This window comes from Uloborus diversus, chromosome 1, assembly GCF_026930045.1.
Source record: "Uloborus diversus isolate 005 chromosome 1, Udiv.v.3.1, whole genome shotgun sequence".
NCBI lineage: Eukaryota > Metazoa > Arthropoda > Arachnida > Araneae > Uloboridae > Uloborus > Uloborus diversus.
The window spans coordinates 212847012-212870601 of NC_072731.1; the positions used below are offsets into that span (position 1 = coordinate 212847012).

At 30.5% G+C, this 23590-nt stretch overlaps 1 protein-coding gene across 1 annotated transcript in view; it reads right to left on the reverse strand.

Annotated features, from left to right (window-relative positions):
* LOC129218526 (beta-alanine transporter-like) overlaps positions 1-23590 on the reverse strand; it is a 120948-nt gene that overhangs the window by 14300 nt on the left and 83058 nt on the right. The window contains exons 5-10 of the mRNA XM_054852818.1: positions 19321-19447; positions 14765-14889; positions 12952-13178; positions 7585-7763; positions 4657-4835; positions 2375-2437 (exon numbers count right to left, since the gene is read on the reverse strand). Of these exons, the coding sequence (XP_054708793.1) occupies positions 2375-2437; positions 4657-4835; positions 7585-7763; positions 12952-13178; positions 14765-14889; positions 19321-19447 (900 nt within the window). The remainder of the gene's footprint in view (positions 1-2374; positions 2438-4656; positions 4836-7584; positions 7764-12951; positions 13179-14764; positions 14890-19320; positions 19448-23590) is intronic.

Genomic DNA, 23590 nt, shown 5'->3' on the forward strand with positions numbered 1-23590 from the left:
CTTCCTTTACTTTGTAAAAAGAAGTAAAAGGAAAATCTGCTGACTCAGAGGTTAGCGAAACAATATTTTTCTTTCCATTTGAAAGTGCCATTCTCTATGTTTAACGTATTTTTATAGGCTTCGCCAAGTGTCTAAAACATATACTAAAGGAGATTTGCTTCTAATGTGCGCAAACGATCACATACATACTTGAAGATATCTTTCTTTTAACAAATAAAACGAGCTAATGTGTGCATCACATGACTTCCTTTTACTCCAATTTAATGTTATTTCCCCATTACTGGCAATTGTAATGTGATTTAATAGTTTACTCTCTAAATATCACCAACAGTGACCAAATTGAAACCGATTAAAAAAAAAAAAAAAAAAAAAAAAAAAGCCAAATTTGTCACCAAGTTGGCGACAAAACTTGGTGCGACCAAAAGACTGGCGATATATCGCCAAGTGTCCGCCAAAGTATAACACCACTTGAGTTTACATCGAAATTAACAATGCTTTCCCCCCAAAAAGGGGCAAAAGACCCCTTTAGAAACACCCGAATGCAACCAAAAGAAGAGATGCACAACTAGACCCTTATAGGAGTCTACGTTCCAAATTTCAACTTTCTTGGACTTACCGTTCTTGAGTTATGCGACATATATCGCACATACGCACATCCGCATATACGCACATACATACATACGTATATACAGACGTCAAGAGAAAATTCGTTGTAATTAACTGGGGAAGCGTCATTATGGATATTTTGCGTGTCTATACGTTCGTAGGCACTTATCCACGTGTGGTCGAGTCGGAAAAAAAAAAAAAAAAAAAAAAACTCAATATTCATTCGAGGTGAGTAAAATGGAAATTAGGGTCGATTTTTGAGTGAAATTTTTTTCGCGAATACCATACTTCCTTTTTTTTTTGTAAAAGGAAGTAAAAGGTTATTTCTTTACGAAAAGTTAATAAAGTCTAAGTGCAATAACAAAGATGATAATTTGTATTAAATTTGAAACAATAAGCATACATTTTTTGAAGTATACTTACGGTGTTTCACTTATTTACATAATTTTAAGTAAGCTAAAATCGTTCTGCTAAAATAGTGAGTGAACTTTTGCGTCAGTCCTTTATGAAAATGTGCAAAAATATGTACACAAAGAGCAAAATTTACAAATACAGAAAAACAATTGATTAACTTATTAGTTTCCATAAAAATTGTAATTCAAGATGGCAAATAAGTGTTGCCAAGTAGAATTTTGAGATATATCTAAGCATATACGTTTGCTGAAGATAATTGTTTGTTAGCCATTTTTTTCTTTACTTGTGTTTATCCTATTTAATAGTTCTGCTCTAATAACCAGACCTTTTTATTAGTCCACATATCTGTCCATTAGTTCGCCTGCCATTCCATTAGTCATATGATCTGATCTGTATCCCAATATTTTCTGAGGGAGTTATCCTTTTTGCACGATGTTTTTTGGTCATACGATCCCTTTTCATTCCTTTTATATAAACAATCGTTTATTTAGTATTGAATTTATAAAGCTTTTTGTTATAACTGAAAAAAAAAAATTCAATTGTAAATTGTTAGTTCTTGACTAAACATGAAAATTTGATGATGAAGAACCTGAAGAGATACAATTTATTTTTAAGAATACTAATGTAAAAAAGATTTTTTTTTAATAACTCATTTTAATTTTATTTTCTGAACACCCCGTTTAAGAGTGAAATTAAAAGCATGTTTCCAAAAAGTGTTTACTGCTAAAAACAAAACGCCTTAAAATTACAATCACCCTCGTTCACAAGGATTGAGTTTTAAACTATGCTATTTAGCTGTTATAATTAAAAATGTGAAAAAATACTTGAAACTTCCTTTCTAAAGTTCAATAAATTGAAAAAAAAAAAAAAACATGAAACAATTTGGGGGAAAATTTGAAAAAAACGGTTAATTTTTAATTCTGATGTGCGGAAGGGGGAACGATTTTTTGGAAAGTTAAAATTGACACCCATTTTAACATTGGGGGGAGGGGGGAGATTTTGCAATAAAGGATGTAACTGTGCATCGTTTTTGATAGGTATTTTCAACTTGTTTCCCGCTCCACAAGTATTAGAAAAATGGTATTTCGATTTTTTTTTTCACATTTTATTGTTATTATTATTATTTTTTATTATTATTTGGATATTAGCAAGTGCTTTTCTTTATGCGTTTTTCTTTGTGACATTCCGCAAATGTTTAGTTAGTGAACAAAAAATGAAATGTTCTTTTCGAATGTAATGCATACAGTCCAATTTTTTGCGTAAAAAGTTTAAAAAAATATGTTTTTCATTCTCAATCGTTTTTAAAATTCTTCTTTAAGATTACTTTAAAAGAATTAAAATCTGTCACACTTACCCTAATATAGGTGACTGTGGTCTTTTTTCTAAACTTTTTAAGATGCCATTTTTGTGATCTGATCTATAAATAAAATCATACTAAATTATAAATTGACTGAAATCAATATGAAAAATATATTCATTTTACATTTATAAGTCCTATAAACAATGCATGATTAAAATCGTGCTTTCAACTTATAAGAAATAATCAGAATGTACAGAGCAGTTTGGGAAGATATTCTTTTTCCTTTTTAAATCTTTGAGGTAGGTGTGTTCAACTTCATCTCCATTAAAAGAGAGGAAAAAAAGAAACAAAATTTAAAATGAGAAAAATAAATAAGTTAATTTAATACGTACTGAAGGGGGAAAAAAAAGATATTTTGTGTTTATTTGCTCGTCTATCTGTCTGTCCCCACAAACATTTAGTTATCCTTATCAAATGTTTTCTTTTTTGTTGAAATCATAAAATAATATTTTCTTTTGTTCGATTTTTAAAAGCTTTAAAAAAAATAAATAAATAAAACGGTAGATTTAAGTGATAAAGGTAAGGAAGGGACTATTTGTTTGAATCAGAAAATTTAAAATGTTTTGCTTTCTCTCCCAACTATAAAAATAATAATAATGAATTATTAAAAAAAAACCATTACAAAGTTTTATTTTCTTAACGTAAACGGTTAAAGGTAAGCATTTTCCTTTCTTTTTTTTCTTTTGAGATTTTGAGCTAAAATTTAGCTTGGTTTTATGCTGAGCTATGATTACGAATAAGAAAAAGTTCGATGGAATGGAGAGTGTAATTTCAGCATATTTGGTAATAACTAGTTGTCTTTTAAAGAATAATTTATATGAATCGTTTACAAATTGTTTTTGTTTTTTTACCTGCTAAAACTTTAACTTTTGGGTTGCTGAAACGGTTTTTGTAATTGAAGTTTACTGTTTATTTCTCCTAGTCGAGAATGCTTATATATGAAATAAAAAAGTGCTAACATTTATTCTGTTCCTACTACGAAGTAATTATTAGTTGCGATTTACTGCAGAATAATTATAGGATAACCTTCTCTTATGACTTAGTGTTTTAATACAGGAAAAAATGTGATTTAAATATGCTCCTGATAAAAATAAAACTTTTAACAGTTTGAAAGAATGAACTTTATATCGTTTTTTATGTTACGTAGTACATTAACTTTGACACAAATTAGAAGCATTAAGTTTCAGAAAACTACTGTCATTGTTTAAAAGGAATAATCGGAATAATTTTTAACTGAAATTGATAAGTTAAATTGAATTTCATTGAGATAGAATAATCAATCATGGTATTAGAAAAATCGACTAGTGAAGTTCCGAACGCGGTTTTGTTATATATATATATATATATATATATATATATATATATATATATATATATATATATATATATATATATATATATATATATATATATATATATATATATATATATATATATATATATATATATATATTTAAACGTTTCATTTAGACATAGAAGAAATACTAATTGCTTTCTCGTTGAATTTGAGGGATATTTTAATTATTAACAAAAAGTACCTGTATTTATTTGTTTTTAACTAACTAAGAGACAGAGGTAGAAAAATTATGTTGATTTTCAGAAAATTGGCTCGTTTAGTTTCGTAATACCCCCCCCCTTCCTCCTAGGCATGCTTTCCTCCTTTTCAAATTGTCGATACGTTAAATTAGTTTTTAAAATGTATTTTAGACTTTTTAAAATAAAAAATATGATGCAGTGAAAAGCAAAGGGACTGTTTTAAGTTTCGAGTAAAACGCGTTTAAAGATTAGATCCCTGGTAGGCTTTTATTGATTTTTTTTCTAAATCATGCTGTACACCTACCAGGGCTACTAGTACAATCTCCTGCACCAAGACAGAGGAGAGGTTCACCTACCATTAGTACTCGTTATTTTCAATTTTTTAATTTTGCCACTTGCATCCCTTTGCTTCTTACTACCTCATATGTACAAAGTAAGTTATATTTTCCTCTAAATGTGTCTGCATGGACAGCAGCAACTAATAATAACAGTAATTAAAATTGACAGGTACATTAGTTCGACTGCTAGCATAAAAATATGAGGAGCAAATAATTGCAAAATAATGAAATCATGTCTCCTAATGAGGGCAGATAAATAGACGGGGAAAAAAATTATCTTGCCTTTTACGTTCAATTGAATCTGATTTTACCAATACATTATTTTGAATTGAAAACATTTGAAGCAAAAACCAAAGCACTCAAAGAAATCATTTATCCTTAATGGTCTATTTTTATGCTTACTTGGTAGGTCCAGATGTAAGATAGTCTTTCCATTTCCAATATTTTCCAAACATCTCTGCGTCGTGGAGGGTTTGTAAATTTTTACTGTATTTTGTTTCTGGAAGTCCTATGCATAAAATAGCGCAAAAGAGAAATAGGCCTCCAAAGACACACATTGGTAAATGCGGATTCTCTTCTCCCTGTTAGAAAAAGAAAGCTATCTTCATTAAACTGGCTTGGTACATTTTGGCTCTAGTTTTGAGTAAAATTATTGTAACATTTAGTAACAATTATTAAAAATCACAACATCAACCATAAACTGCTTTTTGCAGTAAAATAAGTTGAGGTTTTCAGCGAAATGTAAAAATTCAGCAGAAAAAGGTTTAGTGAACTTTTTTGCATTGTTTGAAATTTTGGTTGGAAAAAAATAAAATTAGTAATAAAAAAAAATCAATTTTTCTTTTATTTATACTATTTAAAAACATACAAGTGGTTTTGTTATTATTCTACGTACGCATACATAATACGAATCCGTATGTATATACATATTTAATAAAAATACTTTAATATAAGTTCCTTATGCATCGAAATAAATGCTTTTTCAGAAAAAAAAAGACGCATAAAAATTATTTTAGTATAATTACTTTTATTTAAGTGGTTAAAAAAATGCAATTGATTAAAAAAATAATTTATTCATACGGTAGACTATATTTTGAAGGATATTATTGTTGCACAATCACAAATTGCTTATTGTTTTCACTTAGCAGTTGAATGACGTCCGTCCTTTGATTTTATTTTTCTATGCTTATAATGCAGGCGTTCATGTGCCTCGGAATCGAATTACAGTGAAGCACCGTTTATATATTTTTGAAGAGACTGTAGAACAATAGCTTATCATTTAAAAACGTATTATAAGTATGCGTCAATGTGTATTGGACTCTGCAGGGACCGATTTAAAAAACGTATAAATGATGAAAACTTTTAAAAGAGAAACGTATAAACAGTGCTTCACTGTACTTATAAAGCAGCATTAGTAGAAACAAGAAACCCAACACGTAGGGTCCTACCGCAGTTTGTGATTGCGAAAAATATAATTTCAATTCAAGATCTCAAAATTCAAACTAATTTTTGTGAGTAACAACGAATTGCTTATTGTTTTCACTTTACCGTTGAATGACGTACGCGTCTTTCGATTTATATTTTTCGTTGCTTATAATGCAGGCGTCCATGTGCCTCGGAATCAAACTAGTATTTATAACCGACCTTCTCGACTTCACACAATCCTTTTTACGCGAAAACGGTACCCAGCACACAACATCCAGCATTCATCCTTAGCATTTGAATTTTGACGTCTTGAATTCAAATTATGGTTGCGATAAAATCCATTAGTAGAAACAAGAAGACCAACGCGTAGAGTCCAATCACAATTAGTTATTGTGGTCAACATTATTTGATTTCAAGATTTTAAAATTCAAAAGAATTTTTTTTGCATTTTTCTCACTTTCTCATACATGTCAAATAGGAAAATATAATAAACTTTATGAGTTACCTGCTCAAAAAGTAACATATAGAGATTTGGATCACACGAAGAAATACTAGATAATTTCATGGCATTAAATATCAGTAGTCTCTAATATTTACAAATATTGTGGCTTTGAACATGACAGTTTTAGTTTTTTTTTAAATTATTTTTTTAAGATCAAAAGGGTCGTACTTTATATTTACTATATTTTATAGCATGGAGCAAAAAATGGCTTGAATTTCATAAAAATGCTAAAAGAATTAACTGTTTAAAAAACATTACATCTATTATCTCCAGTACGCGCATTGGAATTTTGTTTTAAACTAAATACATACACACATTTTAAACATTGATATTTTTCAAGTATCTATAGCTTTCAAATCTCTGCAAGAGTTTCCTAAAGTTTCAAACCTTTCAACAAAAACTATCCTTAAAGGTGAAGCGATCGGGCGAGAGATAAATCGGAGCGACTTCAGGCAGAACTTTTCTCACCTAAGCAGGCTTAAAGGCTTTATCCCTTAGCAAATGACTCTCTTGTCAAGCTACTTCTTCTGCTCACATGATAGGGGAAACCTAATGCCCAGATTTTTATCCCTTATGACTTCGCAGAAAGGCAGATAACATTTTTTGTGTACTTTATGAGAATTTCTTTTGGGTTATTTCTTTTGAAGAGATATCACATATATTCTTTTAGGATAGTTATTAGAGAGTAGTATGGAAATATTTTTCTCTAATATCAACAATGCATTGAGAGGAAATAATAGTCATAAAAAAATGATTTTTTTTCAATGCATTAAAGCTTTATCAATTGTATTATGACGAGGTAGAATTTTTTAACGCACAAAAAAAGGGATTTCATGCTCAGTTGTCGTTGGTATGTTTTCGACGTGTCCGTTTTGAAATGCTTTGATAATTATAAACAGACGAAATCTCTAGTTTCTCTCTTTTTTGAACACATTAAGATATGTCAGGTAGGGGAAAAATTAATTTTCAAGGAAATTTACTAAGAATTTCATTGTCTAGTAAATTTTGTTGTACAGTAAGATTTAGTGTCCTCTGTGCTTAAGTTTTGTTGTCCAATAAGTAATGCCAGATTCCTAAATTTCTTTTAATAAAATTAATAAGCTAAAAATTTTGGCACGAAACTTTAATCAGTTTCACCTTTTATAATTCACATTATGTAACCCTTTTGAAAGTTATATTACTCATAGCAATTGCGTTGAATTTCAATGATTTTTTTTTTCTCTTTTCATTTTTTTCATGTAAAAATTTAATTTTTTTTCAGAAATCTTTTCAGTAAATCTGCAGTTGAAGACTCAAAAAATATATTGGAAGGTTTAGCATTTGTTCAGTCCGCATGAAAAAATAAATGTATTACGCAACATTTATCAAATTAAAAAAAAAAAAAATCGTAACGTAAGGCTTGCCTTAAATATGATAATGGGCACAGCTATGGGTCCAATTAAGCTTATTGTCTCAATAAAGTGCAATCCACTTTCTCTTGTGACAACTGGTAGCTGTTCTCGGGTCCATAGATGCAGAACAATGTTTGATGTGTGAGCAAAAAATTTAGCGATGAAGTAGGATATTAATGATATCATCCATCCTGCAAGAAGAGAAAACAGATAATGGAAAGAATAAATAATGTTTATACGGAAGTAAGATTAATTGATATCTTCAAATCAATAAAGAAAGAAAGAAAGAAAGAAAGAAACAACGCCTAATATTTATGAAACATTTCACTCATTAGCACAGCCGGAAAATAAAAAAAACCTTCAGAATATTCCTTTATCAATGACCGTTTTAACATGTACACAAAACACTATATTCCGAATGACAATACTTGTGGAATCCAAGAGGTTTATTGAGGTTGTCTCTTCCCCTCCACCTTTACTGATGCTCCCTTGATTTCACTTACTCAAGCTTATAACATAGGTAATATGAATTTTCGTTAAATATTTTAGGCCTTTTATGAGCTAAATTTAATTCTAGACAAAAGCTTCTGTAATATTTACAAATAACAGAATTAAAAAAAAATACTAAGCATTTTTCATAATGCAATCAAAAGGACAAAATAACTTTGCTGGGTCAGAAAAGACAATTTAAGTATTCCTGTAGTTTTCAAAAATTCCAAGAAAAGGACACCACAAACGAAGAAAAGTGCGGCTCCAGTCATGAAGAGGATTTCTTATCATCGTTTCTGTCATAAATTTGAGTGTTGAAACATGTTTCTGAGAAAGTTGGTTTGAAATGACCTAAGCCGCACTTTTTCTCGTTTGTGGAGTCATTTTCTTGGAATAATTGAAAACTACAGGAATACTTAAATATTGTCCTTTCTGACCCAGGAAAGTTATTTTGTTCTTTTGAGTGCATTATGAAAAAAAAATTAGTTTTTCTTTTGTAAAAATTCTGTTACTTTGTTCTTTTTACTGTAAATGTTTTTCAGAAATAGAATAATGTTACCATCACGATATCTCACCTCTTTTTTTCATATAAATGCTTCATACTAAAGGGAAAAAAAACTACATACGTGTCTAAAACTTTAAGTATTTGGCACTATAAGATAATCCTTTTTCCCTTCCAGGATTTTTTTGTGCGCTAATTTAATTAGAACCATTTAAATATTAAAGGCTTGCGAAACTAATTTATCCTTCACAACATACAACTCGTGATAAAGATCCAAATATGTGTCTTTACTTAGCCCCGTTTTACGATTTTTGGCACAGATGAGGATAAAAACCTAAGAAAGCAATGTTAATGGATAAATTTCATGCTTGTTCCAGAGAAGCCTTGATTCAAAATTTTTATTTTGATTACTATTAATATTGCCATTGTAAGGCAACAAAATTAGTAAAAATGTGTTTTATATTGTTGTTGTTGTGGCTTATCCTCAAACCGTCTGACGGAGTCAGACAAGGTCCATAAGACCACTGACCCTTAAGAAATCTAATACCAGGAGGGGAGAGGAGTAAAGATCTTCCCATACAAGTCCCAAGCAGCTCATGGTAGGTTCAAGAGATGACGGCTGAGTTAGGGATTTTGTACAAAGAGTAAAAACCTTCTCGCCTTCACGAAAGGAGAGACTTTTAATGGTGTTTTTTATTTAAACATTTAATTGGGAAATTAAATGAAATTTGCTGTTTTCCATCCTAGCCGAAATAATTATTTTATTTTAGAATTGAATTTTTTAGCGTTATTTTGAACCCTAAGATTAAGTAAATCATTTAGTTAAATCCCGAAATCTCTAAGTGGTCTAGTTGCTGAGATATAAGCAAAAACAGGCCTCAGATTTTTCTGTGATACTCAGGCCAAGTATTATAAAAGTGCTTAAAAATTGCGTAAAAAGTAGTAGACTTTGACTGGTATTTAAAAGTAAAAGCTGAAGCTTTGCTCTTTTCAAGGAACAGTTTTTAAGATGTAATTCCTTTTTTTTCTCTTATTGCTACATTGATATTTTTTGATGAAACAGTTCCTAAAACCCCTTAAAAAATTAGCTCAAAACTTAGCTGAGCGAAAACCAATAAAAAATTGACCAAGTAGTCTTAAATGTTAACTTGTTAAGACAAATAATTCTTACACTTTATTTTTGAAGCATTAATTAACCGACCGATCCCTTGTAACGTCTAGTTATCGAGAGTTGACTGTATTTTTATAATTTGTTGGCTAAAAGTGCGACAGGCGCCATACTTTTTGAAGAGATTAGATAAAAAATTCAAAAAGCAATATAAATCCACCCTGTGTGTCTTATTTTAAAGTTACTTTTATTAAGTATTAAAATTACCATTAACTGGAGATTTGGACTTGAATAAAAAATAAATGATGAATAAAAAGTGTAAGTTGACAGCAGGCCATCTCTTCTATAACATGTGGGACAGACGCCATACAGTGTGGGAGAGATGCCATTCATGTTATTATTTCTTGTCTTTGAACTTTTTGCAGATTATTACCCTACCACAATTATCACAGTAAATTGTACATGACTCATGAAGCCATTTTTAGCATAAGAAACATTTAATCCAGTCTTTTTACTTTGCTAAATAATAATTTTTCCAACATTCCGCGCATACAAGCAACTTGTTTTCGTTTCACTGTCAAGCTAGGTAGATTTGCGATGGGATAAGATTTTTGAAAAATCTTTGTGCGAGTTTCTTTACTAGTGGATGTTTGTCTGGAAGTTCATGGTATTTGTGGAGACAGAGCTGGAGTGGCAGCACTTTGAAGAGGAATGTCAGGAGTAGCAACTTCAATTAAATCAGATACAGCAAAGAAATGATCTGGAATAGCATTAGGATTGAGTGAGAATATTTCACAAGTTTTAAAATCTGATGTAGCATTTCCCACGTCATTCCCTAAGTTTTTAAAACTTTATTTTTCGATATTTCTCCTTTTTTTAAAACTTTTTCAATATTCAAAATAAAGTTGTCTTTACTCCACTGCCCGCTAACTACCGTATACTTCCTCACGTATTTTCTCGGTTTTCTAAAAAAATAGTTAAAAAAACATCCTTCATGTACATGTTTGAAAATTTTGGCATCTCTCCTTATTATATGGGAGAGATGCCACAAAGGTATAAAGTACGTTAGTATTAACTTATGTCACAAAATGTGTTTAAAATAAGTTAATAAGCTAAATCAAACATTAAAACCCAGTTTTTACCACACGGTTTCTTTGTTTTACACTTACATTTATTGAAAACGCTGCAACTCAAAACTTTCGTCGAAAAATGATCGTACAAAAATCATCTTTACGTCGTACACACGTCACATTCAAACGTAGTCGAATAAGAACTGACACGTTAAGAATGAAGCCTTAATGAGTAAATAAAACAGTGAGAAACACAGCCATCTCTTACTTAAATACTTACTTTCTGAAGGTATGGCGTCTCTCCTCATATGAGGTAGTGAGAAGCAAAGGGATGCAAGTGGACATTTTCAGTTTTGAGTAAAACGCGTATTCAGATAACGTCCTAGGTAGGCTTTCATTGAATTTTTTTCGGAATCATGCTGTACAGCGGCACCTAGCAGGGCTACCTTTTTTTGGGCCTACTTCAGGGGTACCTTTTGCCCAAAGACAGAGGAGAGGTTTCCATACTACTGGTACTGGTTATATCCATTTTTCAAATTTCGCCACTTACATCCCTTTGCTTCTCACTGCCTCATATGGCGTCTCTCCCACTTTCACCCTATAATTTCGCAGAAAAATGGGTTTTTTAAATAATGACAAAGCTTAAGGGGAAAAAAAATAAGCGCATTACGCGCAAATCCAGAAAGTTAAATGTGGGCAGTTTATTAATGAATTATTTTTGCGTTCAATGAAAATTCAGTCATGATTGGCAACATTACTTGCAGCTGCGCAAACTGCAACCATAACAAGCTCTTCTCTTCTTAAATTTTCAGATGTGACCCAAGACTTTCTCCAGTAAAAGCCGGATTTCATTATCACCAGAACGTAGCAAATGGTGTCATTAAGTATTTATAAAGCCGTTTCATGGCTTTTTATCTTTTGTGATTAATGCGCAATGACACGGATATTTTACTTGAACGCGCGCTACTAATGCGCATAACATAAAATTAATTATTCTACCTCCTTAGGCACGTTTATTTAACGGCAGTGAACAATCAGAAATTAGTCAAAAGCGAAATAAAGAATAGCGATTAATCTATAGAACTTACGGCCATGGAAAGTGGACGGAGGAGAATCCATTCTTCCATTAATTTTATTACTTTACTTCGACTTTCTTCAAAGTAGCGATATGGAAAAGTCCAAGGGCTTCGTTTAAGCGCAGAAGTTTGATAAAATTTGAGCAATGCAAAAAGTGTCAAATTAAATATTTATGTTATTCCTTACAACTGCTACTTAGCGTTTTGATGAAAAAGTATCCGAAATTTAAACTTATTTCTTAGCTTGCATGCTCCTACTCGAGTATATCACTTTTTTTTTCAGAAAAGCTTCAGCAGTTTCAAAAGTGCTGAAAATAGAAGCATATGTCGGAGGATATTTTTAAGTCTTAACATGCTTAAAATTTTCGAAATCCGTATTGCAATAATACTTCGGAATCTCGAAATCAAAAGAAGTACATTAGTTACTCGTTATATTGCAGAAAAAGTCCTTTTTAAATAAACTTTTCTCTAAAGTACGCAAAACGAAAGAATATCATTTATATTTTCTTACGATAAGCTGATTGGTGTGTTTTATTTAAATGTTATTTCAGGGCGATTCTCGAAAAAATGGTCCGAGCGTAATGCTAAGTTTTTTATTTTTTCCAGTTAACCAAAGCCTTCAAAAAAGAATGCTGTTGGGGTTTACAAGTTTTAATGTAAAAACAAAGCATAACAGTTAATCCCACATTTAATTAATAGTTCTTGAATAAAATAAATAACTTAGCGTTACGCACGGAATATTTTTTCGAGAATCTCCCTGTATTTAAACAATATTGAAAGAATGGAAATCCGAACACATAAAGAAAAACATGCCTAATATAAAATACCCTTTATAATACCCCATCATATAGTTCAATTTCAATGAACTGCAAAAAAAAAAAAAAAAAAAGTTTTTAAGAATCGTAATTTCAAGGTGTCTTTCGTACAGTAACGCAAAAAGATAAGCTCTTGATTTATTTTGAAACTTGTTCGACGTATTTTTTAAATTCAAATAATAAAATTCTCTAGACATTTTATTTTAGTGTTTTTTTTTAATGAACAAAAAAGGAGGAGGGGGTAAAAGACGAACAAAAACATTAATTAGAAATTTAATTCCCTATGTAAGATAGCTTGATGGTTAGTTCATATCCTTACCTAAATAAGCTGTAGAAAAGGCATGAAGGAGGCACACCACTCCGCTTAAGGCACAAAATAGGAAAGTGGAGCATCGTCTGCCGGCACACCGCAAAGTTACAATTGTCATGGCAACAGCTACAACTTCAGCGGCTGCACAAAACGTGAAGTTAAGTTGAATGCTCTTCTCTGATGGCAGATAGATGGAGTAGTAAGTAAGGCCTAAACATGCCGTTGATGAGAAAGATCTGTAAAAAAAAAAAAAAAAAAAAAAAAAAAAAACTTTTTTTAAAATATTGTTTCTATTAAAGTAAAAATATATTGTTGTATATCTCCATAAACCTAAATCAATTCGTCCATCGAATATGCATTTGATATTCATTTAGTTAAACTCTAACTGAAGATCCTCTAACTTGGGAGGATACATGCGTAAGAAATATTTATAAAGTAACATTTATTTTTCAAAAACCTTTATATCAAGTAGTTTTAGCGATGCATGTTTCGATAACCGAAAGTTACGTATACCACAGAAGTATTTTGTTATCCAGAGATTTAAAACAGTGTTTTTGTTTTTTTAAAGCAAGTTACTGATCACTAACAATGTTTGAGACATAAACATTTTTGTCACACTAAATTTATTATTAAGCAGATAAAAAAAATATTACGAGTGACCTCTGGCTAGTTTCGCTCGCCAACCCGTGGTTTTTTTTTCGTACAGAGCACAATCAAAGGCAATCGTTATCTTAAATTACAAATGGCTAGCGAAATTGATAATTACCTAGCTCTTACAAAAGTATCACGGAACAAAGAAATGCATATGACATATTTAGATCTTTTAATTCAAATGCATGAGAAAAATGCTGCAATTTTCCTTTTAACATTAATTTGTTTCAAGTATTAGGTTTTGAGGTTTTATATCTTATCTTCTCTACCTGTGTGCTTACAACTTTTAAAAATCGAATGTTTCCGTTCAAACTTTCTATCTATATTAGCTTTCAAACAGTTGAGGTTAAATGATTTCAGAGAATAAAATTTATATTCAATTTTGCACACGAAATATGGTAATTTTTAAAGATTATGTTTTATAATTATTTTATTAATGAAAAGTTGTTTTTTTTAAATTTAAAAATGTGTTTATTTTGTAATTGAGAGCTGAGAACCAATATTACAACATCAATGTTGAGTCAATGGAAAGCAATATAATTTAATTATGGAAGGTTTTCAAAAGTTATTGCCCCAGAAAAAAGGGATTTTTTTTCTGAAAACATAATTTAGAAACAATTTTTTAAATTTAACTAAGCTCATTATAATTGCCTATTGTTTCCTGATTAACTTTAACAGAAAAAAATACGTTTACTTTAATTAACCATTTTCTCTTTTTTTTTATCGTTACATAAATAAATCTTTTACTTTCGTGAGATACGTTGAAAAAGTCAGTACAGGGTTAAAGCTACATAATTATCTATAAAAACTGTTTGCAAGGTTTTTGCAACCTTGCAAACAATTCCCCTTCTTAGGGACTGGGCCTCCCCTTGCGAAAGTATCAATCACTGGTTCACGTTCGTCATTTTGGTGTTGTGTTCTTGCTTCTTTCAATTTCAATTTTGTATTGCTTGTATATTCAGAGATAACGAACAAACGAACAAACGAACGAATGAACATACATACATACATACATACATATATATATATATATATATATATATATATATATATATATATATATATATATATATATATATATATATATATATATATATATGTGTGTGTGTGTGTGTGTGTGTGTGTGTGTAATTTGTCTATATTTCTTTGTTGTTTAATATTTACTACTTACGAAACAAAGATCATGATGATGACTTTTCTTCGCATATTAGATGTACTGAGAAGATCGCAAAGGCTGTGACCCCCTGTGTCTCTGTGCTTATCCTCTTGAAGGGCAATTTCTACCCGAAACCTTCTCTAGAAATGGATAAAAATAAAAATGCTTTTAAACGGTTTAATAGGTAAAAAAGAAGCATTGAAAATACAAAAAGAAAAATATTTAATTATTTAGACTCGTAATTTCTCATCCATGCAAATACTTTTTCGTGAGAAATATTATTCAGAAAATTTAATAAAAGACTTTGCAGCACTATTTTACAACACACACGCATTTTTTCCATTTATACAATGGGTGTAGTTTTTATTTGTATTGCATATTTTGTTTTATAAACAGGTGTAATTAGTATTTAAAATGAATATACCTTATAAATAATGCATTTTCTATATTTCTAAAAAATATTAGTGTTGTAATTTAGTTATTCCGTTATCCTTACTGTATTCTTTAAAAATTTTTAATTTTTTTAATGGAAGAGTAAGTGCCGCCATTTTGAATTATTCCTGTGAAAAGAGGGAGGGGCATAAACAATGGAAATTATCTTGAAAAGCAACAAATGTCACATCTATTTATATGTAAATGGATTAATTTCTCAAATATTTAGTCCGAATACAAATTAATTAATTCTAGAAATATGCCAAAATAAAAAATGCAGGTTTAAAAAGGTAGAAATATCAGTTGGGAAATACGAGTCATTTCGCCTGTCAGCTCGTTACGGACTTTAATCTTTTAAGCCAATAGTCCTATTTGAACGAAACTTTTCCGCGAATGTGGTTTTCCAATTTATCTCATTCCTCTACATAATATTTTGTTAAAGAGCCAAATGATCAAGAAGCGGATCGGTTTTGAATTAACATTAAATACAGAGATAATTTGTGTTTCAAATCTTTTACCTATTTCTTACCTTAATTTCTACGCACAACAGAATGTGCAAATAATTACTCGAATAGCAACGACATCTTTCGTCTTTTCGTGTACGTTTTTACAACTAAATATTTTTAAACTAATTATTTGTACAATTGGATCAAAATAAGGTTTTGCCAAGAGGCACGAAGACTAGACACATGATTTTTATATTAATTACTTAATTACAAGTGATTTTTTTCTGCAAAGTCTCTTCAGTGTTAATGATAAAGTTACTGTCATTATTAATAAAAATTAAAAAAAAAATATAATTATAGAAAATATTACAGAAAATTAAAAAAGCATTAAATGTGTTTCTTTTAAATAGTTAGTAGCATTGACGACATTTAGCAACATGATAAAAAGTTACAAAAAAAAAGGTAAAATACGAATATTAAGATATTTGAGCATTAATATGAAATGATAAAATGCATTAACATACAAAAGGCCAGTTTTATTGATACAATATAAAAATAAAACTTTTAAAGCGTATTAAAGATTTAAAGAGTACGATTAAATTTGATATCAGAATTCTTGACGCTCAAAGCATGAAAAAGAATATTGAATTCGAAATTATTATCCTCGTATTATTTCTATTTTTCTACCAAGTCATTAAACGATCCAGTATATTACTTGTGGGAGCACTCCAAATAATTGTAACAGAAGAGAAAGACATAATAAAAAAGTATTTTAGCGGCGGATATTTTTACGGCACTTATACATGGGTAATCAGTTTGATCGATAGCAGTCATTACAAAGAGTCGGTAATAATTCGGAAAATGCTTTGATTTAATTTTTATCATGAAACATCGTTCGCAGTTTTTCAACCGCAGTAACACCGTTAGAATATTTAAGAGGAGTTGCTTTGATATTGCTTCAGATTATTTGCAAAATCAAGTTATTTCTGTTTACTCAGCGTTTAAAGCACAACACATGTATTTAATATGATAGGTAATTGCAATAGCAAAGCAAAAGTATAAACAAAAATACGCACAAAAACTGAAAAAAAAAGCTTTTTTTATTGCATAAAACTTTATAGAAAGGAAAATATAACATTATAAAAGAAAAATTTATTCAGTTTCATCTAACTCAGGACACAAAAAAGACAAACATCTTTTCACATGTATTCTTTAAAACACGTATTTTGTTGCAGCTGTAGCTCTCTTATTTCTTGTCGACATCTGGAGTGTTGTTGTTGCATGACAACGCCGCATCCCATACTGCGAAAGAAACCAAAACTCTGATCAAGTCTTTAAATTAGGAACAGATGAACTACCTAACATACTGTCCAAATTTGTTGCCGAATGATTTCCAATTGCTTCGTAACCCAATGGAGTTTGTTGGAGGCAACCATTTCGCAACAGTTGATTAAGTGAAAGATCCTGTTTAAGACTGGCTATTCTGGTACCTAGGCATTCAAACACTTGTCCAAGAATGTTAAAAAACTGTTCAAATAAGTGGGAAGTAACATTGAAAAACGTAGAAAGATGTAAGAAATGCAAGTTTTGACACTTGCTTTGAAAAAAAAAAAAAAAGAAGAACAGATGGTTTATCTTTGAAAAAAAAAAAAAAAAAAAAAAGCGGACCTTACTTTTGGAATAACTTTCTTACATTAAGACTAATATTTTTTTCAAGGTCTGAACTGTAGCTAAATAAAATATACTGAGAAAACCTGAGCGTGTTTGCTCATACGTGTTGTACAGTATCTCTAATATACCCGTCTATCATGTTAGGACACAGTTGTCAGTTCTGTGACCATAGCTAGCATGTAAACGCACCTCGTAACAAGAATCCTCTCCGAAGCGGGAATTTCGTGATGTTATGCTGTGATTCCATTTCTGCCTGCTGAAGGATTGTTATGTCAAATCAATTCATCGGTAACAGAAACGTGCGAAAATGATGTTGAAACTTTGAAGAAGGATGTACAAATATTCATGATGCATGTTGTCTGATCAATACTCTGGACATTCGTTCCGGTGTCTATTCTTTGCTCACTTGAAAATCTGTCTTGCAGTACAAGAGATTCTCTCAGACAAGCGTAGAAAATTAGTTGCAAAACCAGACGGCCGCCTTCTATGATGAGGTTTGAGAAAGTTGGTGCCACGCTACGATAAGTTACAGTGAAATCCCGTTAAACTGAACTTCAAGTGACCGCAAATTTTACTCGTTGTAACCAACGTTTCGTCATAAGGGAATTCAAGCAATGTAGTGCCAATTCAATTGGTACTGAAAATTTATTTCACTGAAACGGGTATTTCGTTAAATTGTTATTCGTTGTAACGGGGTTTCACAGTAAATATGACTTATATAAATTAAAGTATTCACTGGTCTTGGTCTCAATCTTTGGATTGTTCTGCTTTGACGCAAAAGTTAACAAAAATCTCTCCAGTTTAGGGTAAGGAAAGTCAAAGGTGCAAAAACGCAATGGGTGCTAATAACAAATTTATGTATACAAATACACACACATTATTTATATATAGTATGTAATGGAAGCCTTGTTTTAAGCGATCCAAATAAAAATGCAAACATATTTGGATACTGATCCTTGAAGAGTGCAGCCGAAGATAAAGTATGCGTATGTGGGGGGGGGGGGGAGGGCTAACACTGCAAACATAAAAACCTTTTGATTGGATACTGCGATGAAAATTTTTAGCAGACAGACAAGACACAGAGACGCAATTTGAAGAGCGGCATTCCGTTTGGATGTTACTTTCCTAACCAATAGATATTTTCTTGACATAAAAATATTTAATTTTTTTATGAAAAGTAAAAGTTTCAGTTGTTTAATTAAATGAAAAAAAAAACGTTGCATTAGTGATAAATTTTAAACTAAAAAAAAGAAAGAAATACGAACATGTTTTAGTTGGTTATTTACGGGTCATTCTTCAAAAAGTGTAACTTTTCTGTTACACATCTGTTAAAACTTTAAGAACCAATTCATATAACAATGCTTTTTAATTTCATCAAACATACATCTATTTAAACCTGCTAACAATTTTTTAGCAGTGATTTTTGTTTTAATTTTTTTTTGTTCACAACATGTGAATTCTCACCTCCGTGGCATGCCACACACCTGGTGTGACTGTTTATGTTGCCTAAAAAGTTGTTTAATCAAAAGTATATACTTCTTTAATTATTATTCCTTTCACAAGTGTCTCAAATACTAATTGTTTAAATAAATTTAATTATTTAATATTGTATGTGTTTTTTTTACTTATCTCGAAACTGCTATACAATCCCCATAAATCCAAATATCTCTTAGAAGTCCAGGGAAAATTGTGCGTTGCAAATGACTAAGAACCTTTAGAACGAGTGGGAAGCACCCAAAAAGATAAAGGAATGGTTACCAATGTACAATGCACAATCATGCCTAAAGATGCTTGCAAACTTTTATTTCACAACATAAGAAAATCAAATGAAATCTCGGGACTAGTTTTTGATGTGTTAAGATTCAAACGGTTTTGAAATATCCGATATACGTATCTCGAAAACCCACGAACCGAACAAATCAAGGGTTTTCTATAGTATTTGCAGATTAGCTTTTGGAGGTTTTTACGTTTCACAAAATAGATAAAAACACAGAAATATATTGCATTTATAATGCTGCTTACTTTTAGGCTGACAACATAGTCCGGGGACAAACTTCTGCCATTTGTTGTAGCAATATTTCTCAGGAGTCTCCCAGTTTCTTCGTATCGTCCTGTTTCCAGCAGCCATTTGGGAGATTCTGGAAAAACCCTGACAAACTGCTCGATTATGGCGCATGAAATCTCGCGCGAAAAACATGCTTAAACATTTCAGTTAATCAAAAAATAAATATGTAGGGGAATGTGGGGCAGAGTGAAGCAGCAGGGCAAAGTGAAATGGTAAAATATTTACTTTGCTTTTAGTGCCACCTACCTAGCAATATTTTAACTATGTAGTAACACATGTCGTCGATTCCAGTAAAGAAAAAATAATTATCAAAATCAAAGAGTATGATAAAACAAGCCATTTTTCAAAAATTGATACTTATATTGTAATATTTTGTTATAAGTCAAGATGTTATTCGAAATTTCTAAATAATGAAGTTCTTGTTATTCACTTTTTGAATAATTTTGAGACCTACTAATATTTGGTGCAGTATTTATTTTTCCAATATGAGGCTTTTTTGTATTTTAAATGCTTTGTACAGGTAGTCAAGTGCATGCGGGGCAAAGCAAATGGACCTAAATGAAATAGTTAATTTCATTTACTTTCGAAATCCTTTGACAAATCACTTGCTTATTTATTTATTAATTATTTAATTTACTTACCTTCATTAAATAATACATGTATTTATTCATTCATTTACTTATGTTCTTATTAATTTACTATTTTGTTCATTCTTATACTTTTTTTCATATATTAACTGATTTATTTATTTATTCGTTTATTATTTCATTTTCTTTTCATTTATTCATCAATTCTTTTATTTACTCATTTATTGGATCAAAAAGATCTTTAACAATCAAATAGAAAACATTTTATTAGATTTTCTTTTTCAGTTTTCCCCATGAAAAAAAGAAGTGTAAAATGTCCACCTTTTTTTAAGGTACTAATTTACTACCAAAAATAAAAGACAACGTTTCAAGGCAAGTTGAATTTAAATACATTGTTCTTTCTTTATTTACCGTAATTTTCAAAACAAACTTGTAATTCGCTTTCATTTCAAAATGAAAACATTTTGTAAAAAAGCTTAACTTTGCCCCACGTACCTATGCTGAACATAAAAAGACATGATTTAAGAAAGTATTATTGTATGTATCGGTACTTATATTGATACTTACAAATAACAGCTAAATAAAAATATATTTGCTAAAAGTTTAACATCACAAATTTGGCATTAGTTTCATTGATTTAGAATGAGTTATAAACTTATTATTACATTTGAAAATTGTTTTTCTAAAATTAATCTTTCCATTTAATAGATTTTGGACATCTATTAAATGGAAGTATTAATTGAAAATACTGATACATTTTGGATGCAACTTCTTTGAAATTACTACAGCTACTCTTCTGAAAAAAAAGTCAATCAACAAAGAAAATTCCTCTTTGAAGTAGATTTCAGTGATTAAGCCATCAACTTCCTTTGAAAGAAAAATAGAACCCCAGAAAAACGTTCAGAAACCTCTAAAACAAAGCAATAGAATTCCATTATTTTGCGCTAAGCATTGTTCTCATAAACTGCCTGTTTCTGAGAGGTATTTTGTTCTCTATCTTTGTATTAATAGCAGCAAATAAATAAAATTAGCCCGAGAAAATTTCTTAGATTAGGCTTTCAAAATAACTTAAGTCATTATATGATGCCACTTTCATTCAAGAAGTTTTTCCCTCAACTGTGTCGCTCAACTGACAATGACCTCGCTTCTGGTCACGACATTTAAAAAGGGAAAATAGTATTAGAAAACTTAGGGTATTGTATCATATTCATTTTTGCTTGATATACTTATTTTTCTGATAAATTTTCCAAAGTTAATATAACAGTTAATTCTGGTTCGATGCAGCAATTGGAATTTTAATTATCGGTTTACGGTTCCTTTTTGTTACTTTGCAGATAATTTCTCTTTCCCACTGATATTTACACACACACACACACACACACACACACACACACACACACACACACACACATGTTTGAATTATTTTTTAGTAACAATTTTTTTAAAATTCAAATTTGATGTTAACAGCCCTAAACGTAGAGTGACGAAAGAAATCCCGTACATTTGACACAGTAATTAATATCTTATACAAAAGAGTTTGTTTTCTACATGAGATTTCTAACCTAGAAAAAATCCTTGGTTAAACTGAATCCCATAATTGATAATAATATTGATGGATTGAAGTTGGGGAGACTAAAAAGTTGAAAACAAGTTTGCGACAATTACTTCTACTCGCTTTCCTACACTGAGGAGCTATTACAATAAGGAATGGCACTGTTTTCGTTACTATAACGGGATTTTTTTTTCATTTTTTAAGGGAGGGAGACAATTCTTGTTTTGTTCTTACTTTGAAACATATCTTCAATTTTTTTTCAAAAAGAGGCCGATATATTTTTTTTTGAGTCGTAATGCATGTTTTTTGATAATTCCTTTTCCAAAACACCAGGAGTTTGGTCTCACAGGGTCTTGGCTCATTATTCCGACAAACCTTACCATATTTTTAGAAAACTTTACGTCACATAAGAAAACTATGGTATAAAAATTAGAAATCAATGTATCAAAAATTAATAAAACATGAACATCTTAAGCAATTAACTTTTTATTGCGTATGTGATAAATATAGTATCTTATTACCTTCATAATTTTACACCGAATTAGATGTGACACTTCATAAAAAAATTCCAATAAAATATCATAAAAAGCTAGACAGATTTCGGCCATCTAATGAGCCGAATATCAATTCTTCTTGGATCGGCAACAAACCAGAGCGTTGACACCACTAGCTTTCCATTGTTCAGCGTTTCTAGGGTGTGATTTAATATACGAACTGATAAAGTGTACAAAATCCCAGATGAATCATCACGCTTCCAAAAACCAATAAAATGCAGCTTATAAAATTGGCGATAGTTTCCTGCATTTTTAAGATTTTAAACTTTTTTTTAATGGTTTGTCACATCTACTTGGGTTAGAAATTAGGAAGAATATAAGTTGCTATCTTTTTGCGCAAGCGTAGCAAAGTTACAAACGCTTCAACAGTTAGCGCTCAAACGCTTTACTACAGTTGCTTTAAACGTTCATATTTCCTCAAACTTTCAATATTTTAATTTTAAACTATAGTGCTTTTTGTACTTTTATGGTATGCTGTCAAGTTTTCTTAAAGTTTGGTAAGATTTAACAGAAAACTGAGTGTTATGAATTAAAAACCTGATAGTGAAGTTGGTATTTTTAAATGAAACACTTTTATCTTCATGAATATAAATTACATTCTCACGTGATATATCTGTACATAGTATGTTAATTAATTTCTGAAATTTATAGCTTAGTACCAGCTATTTACGGTAAAGTGCTAAAAAAAAATGTTTTTTGTTTGTTTTTTTGTTTCTTTAATTTGTTACTGGTCCTTTAAATGAACAGGTTATTTAACTGTTATTGGGAAATGACGGCAGGAGTATTATTTTTATGTAACAGAAGTTACGGAGCAATTAGTCTCTTGTTTCTCGAGAAATTCAAAAAATGTGTATTTTTGATAGAGTCCTAATACTTTTGGATACATAGTGCATCAACCTAGTACACCTATTTGTGTGTGTGTGTGTGTTAGAAAAAAATTGCAATCATTCATTTTTCCAGCATTCAAGTCCATTTTTTAAAACTTTTAAATTTCTATACCAGGAACGCCGAGAAAAGATGTGTTAAGTAAAAAAAAATGCTCTCTAAAGAACGAAAATCCATTTTTCAAAGAGAAGTCAAAAAAATTGAACACTGTGAAACGTATTTTCGTCTTTTGTAATATACTTCTAAGCTCCTATTTTGAAAGAGCCCTACAGCTTTGCCAAAAATAGTAAATTTAGAATATCTTCAAAATGAACTTTTGTAACTCAAAACCGCACTTTTGGCGAAGGAAAAAAAATGTGTGAGTGGTGTGAGGGAAAAGATTACTAATGGAGCATTCGTGTTCGTGACAGGCTTGAAATCCCTTTGGTGATTCTGAATTGGAATTCTGTTCAGTCTGTAGGGAAATTTAAAAGAGACACTTTGCTCGGTGACGAAATACCAATTGGATTTTTTCGCTACTTTTCTAAAAAGTAAGTATCAAATAAAGTAAGTCAAAGAAACGAAAACACTTTCCATGTGATTCATATTAAAACACACCTAACAAAACGAGAAAAGATGCTTATCTCTTTTTTTACGGCTATAAGCATCT